General features: G+C 57.2%; 1 protein-coding gene across 1 annotated transcript; it reads left to right on the forward strand.

The window, feature by feature from the left end:
• Positions 1-1,093: 1,093 nt before the first annotated feature.
• LCN15 (lipocalin 15) lies at positions 1,094-3,323 on the forward strand. Its single transcript, XM_049773726.1, has 5 exons — positions 1,094-1,426; positions 1,836-1,975; positions 2,292-2,362; positions 2,619-2,729; positions 3,076-3,323. The coding sequence occupies exons 1-5, from the start codon at positions 1,331-1,333 to the stop codon at positions 3,246-3,248; spliced, it is 591 nt and encodes a 196-aa protein (XP_049629683.1). The 5' UTR covers positions 1,094-1,330; the 3' UTR covers positions 3,249-3,323.
• The last annotated feature ends 288 nt before the right edge of the window (positions 3,324-3,611 follow it).

Below are 3,611 nucleotides of genomic sequence, written 5' to 3' on the forward strand. Positions count from 1 at the left end.
TCTGGTTTTAGACACCCTGTGCTTAGGTTAGAAGTTTTTCTTTACATTTTCCTGTGATGCGCTTATGCAAACAGCCGCTCTTTTATTATTGACTAATTTTTCTTTTAATAATTGTAGACAATATTGTTTGTTTACTAAAAACAAAAGGGGGAATTGTTGTGTATGTAAATATTTTGGGGGATTACTATGTTGCTCACCCTAATCTGATTAGGTGATTGTGCCCTACCCTAGGGTGTGACCTGGCATTCTGCCCCCACCCTAGGGTAGGACCTGATTCTGCTTCCACCATTGGTTGGTATCTGATCCCACCATTGGGTGGGACCTGACTCTGGACTATAAGAGCAAGGGTCTGTGGAAGGCGAGAGGCTTTTTGCTGGCTAGAACTGAATCGGAGTCTTTGGACTTCAGTTTTGTCCATCCGAATAAAGCAAATATTTCCACGAGCCTGATTGTCTGCGAGCTGTTTACCCGCCGTTTCACCACAGAACCGTGGGCTAGACAGGGTGGCAGACACGTGCTCCGAGCTGGAAGAAAAGGGCCTCATTCTCCATCCCTCCATCAGTCAACCTCTTCAGGGGCTGTCCTGCTACAAGTAGTCACCCCCCTTCTCCTCCATCTTCTGGGGCCTAAGAGTCTTTCTTTCACCCCGTGCCTATGTCCACCCGAGAAGCACTATGTTGCTGGCCCTCCACGTGGGGCCATTTGCTTCCGTGGTGTCTGGGACACTGTAGGTGGAAACCAAAGGCTAGCTGGAGAAGCCCAGTTAGCCCCAGCCCTCCTCAGCCCCCCATGCTTATGCAACTGGTGATAAAGTGACTGCAATTAATTCCTAATCCTTTGTCCCCACAAGCCTGTTTGGGGAGCCTGCTGGGGCCAGCTGGGGGCTGGTGGGAGCAGAACGGGAAAGTCCCATCTCTGTTCCTGTTCAAAGGGTGATCCTGAACTCCTGGGCAGGTGTAAGATGGGGTTAGAACACTGGGTCCACTTAGGCCTCTGCCCCCTGGGTGAAGCTGGAGGTGACAAAGATCTCAGCTTTGGTCCTTCTAGTCCATCACCACACTTGGTCTGCTTAGAGATTATGTGCTGGGCCTGACCTGTCCAGCAGCTCTGGGGAGTGACCCTCCCCAGAAGGAGTTAGGGGAGCTCTGAGCACCCTGGAGCCCTTCAGGAAATGAACCTAGGGTGGTGGAACACTCCAGGGATTGTGCCAAACAATGAACAAAGGGGGCCCTAGTTTTCTGGGACCTTCTGTTCCCACCTGCCCTAGGGGTGCCGGGGTAGGCTGGGCTATAAAGCAGGGACTGAAGCAGCGGTCTGACCACTGGCCAGGATGATGTCCTTTCTGCTGGGCCCGATCCTATTTCTCTTCTGGGCCACTGCCGCTAGGCCAGAAGTCCTGCTGCAGCCAGATTTCAATGCCCAAAAGGTACCGGAGGGGGCCGGAGTGATAGCACAGGGTACGGCGTTTGCCTTGCATGAGGCCAATCTGGGACGGACCTGGGTTCGATTCCCAGCATCCCATATGGTCCCCCAAGCCTGCCATGGGCGATTTCTGAGCTCAGAGCCAGGAGTAACCCCTGAGCGCAGGTGGGTGTGGCCCAAAGACACAAAAACAAACAAACAAACAAAAAGGTACTGGAGGCTACTGGAGGGTGATGAGGACAAGTGACCCTCTCTGTGACTCCCCGATGGCCCGTCGTCACGAGCCTGAGTTCGGGCAACCTCGACTGAAGGTGGGACAGTCTCGCAGGACACAGCCTGACTCAGACTCAGGAGAGGGGGACTAGAGTTCAGGGTTCAGGCAGGGGGATCCTGGTCATCGTATCCACCTGCAGTTCTCAGGTCTCTGGTTCGTGGTCTCCATGGCCTCCGACTGCAAGGTCTTCCTAGACAAGAAGGCCCGCCTGCTGATGTCCACCAGGGCCGTGAAGGCTATGGCAGATGGCGACCTCCGGGTACACATGGAGTTTCCACTGTGAGTAGGCGGGTTTAGATAGTCAGGGGCAGAAAATTGCCAAAGCCCAGCGGGGGGCACAGGACAGGGACCTCCAGGAGCAGGGGAGGGGCGGAGCCTCTTCGGAGATGCCCAACTGGCAAAAGTTGGGCGTGGCGTGGCGTGACTTTTGGAGCTGGGCGGGGAGGTGGGCGGGGTTTAGATGGTGGCTGTCACTGAGGAGGCGTGGCTAACCAAAGTAGGGCGGGGCCAGGGCGTGGTTTGTTGGCGTCAAGGCAGGGCCTGAGCCGACTGGGGATCCCCAGAGTGAGTCCTAGGCCCTCTCTCCCCTCCGCAGACCTGATGGCTGTCACCAAGAGGACGCAGATTTCCTAAGGGTGGGCTCACAGGGGCACTTCAGAGTTCCCGGTACGTCCACCTCCCCGGAGCCAACGAAGGATCTAGCAATGTCCCCCACCAGGTGCTGCCCTGCCCTCCCTGGAGACTTGCACCCTGCCTCCCTTGTGCCCCCCTCCGTCTCCCGCCCTTGCTCTCCCCTACTTCCCCCCTCCCCTGCACACCGTAACTCTTCCCTCCCTGCATCCTCACCTCACTACTCACAGCCCCGGGACAGAGGTAGGTAGGTAGGTAGGTGAGGCCGCCTCTCCAAGGTCCCACCTCGCAGCCCTAGGCTACCTGGATGTGCGCATGGTGAACACGGACTACCACTCTTTCGCCGTGGTCTACATCTGCAAGGAACTGGAGGGGGTTCTGGGCACCATGGTGCAGCTCTACAGTAAGTCGTCCCCCCCCCCCCGCCTCTCCTCTGCCCTCCTCTTCTCTCTCCTTACCCTTGACCTTGACTTGATAATGAGATCCAGGAGGGAGGGCGTCTCTTTGTGCAGTGGTTCAAGGGATCTCAGAGAAGCCGCTCAAGCCAGGCCCGTGTCTGACACTCTCCCTGCACCAAAGCTGAGACCAGGATCTGCTTGGATGTCCGAGGTCTGGCAGCAGGGACCAGGGGCTCCCCAAGGCTGAGGCAGGGGTAGAGCTGTGAGGAAATATGTCGGAGCAGAGAGAGCTCATTCTCATCCCCCCCTCCAAGAACCTCTGGCTTGACTGGGGCCCCCACTCTGCCCCAGGCCGGACCCAGAACGCAAGCATGCAAGCCGTGAAAGCCTTCCAGGACTTCTACCCGACCGTGGGGCTCTCGGACGACATGATGGTCGTGCTGCCCCAGTCAGGTGACCTGTGGGCCCGCCAGCAAAGTCCTACCATGGCCACCCGGCCAGGTCCCGCCCAGTCTGTCTATTAGACATGCCCACCACCAACCAAACACACCCACCTGCCAGACAGACACGCCCACCACCGACCAGACACGCTCACTCGCCAACAGACATGTCCACCACCGACTAGACATGCTCACCAGCCAGACATGCCCATCATCAACCAGACGCCCACCAGCCAACCAGACATGTCCACTACTAACTAGACACGCCCACCTACCAGACGGACACGCCCACCCCCGCCGCCAAACAGACACGTCCACGGGCCACCTAGATATGTTCACTCACTAATCAGACACGCTTAATATCAACCAGACACCCCACTCGCCAATCAGAGATGTCCACCACCAACTAGACAGCCCACCCACCAATCATACACGCCCACCTGCTAG

This window comes from Suncus etruscus, chromosome 5 (genome assembly GCF_024139225.1).
Source record: "Suncus etruscus isolate mSunEtr1 chromosome 5, mSunEtr1.pri.cur, whole genome shotgun sequence".
NCBI lineage: Eukaryota > Metazoa > Chordata > Mammalia > Eulipotyphla > Soricidae > Suncus > Suncus etruscus.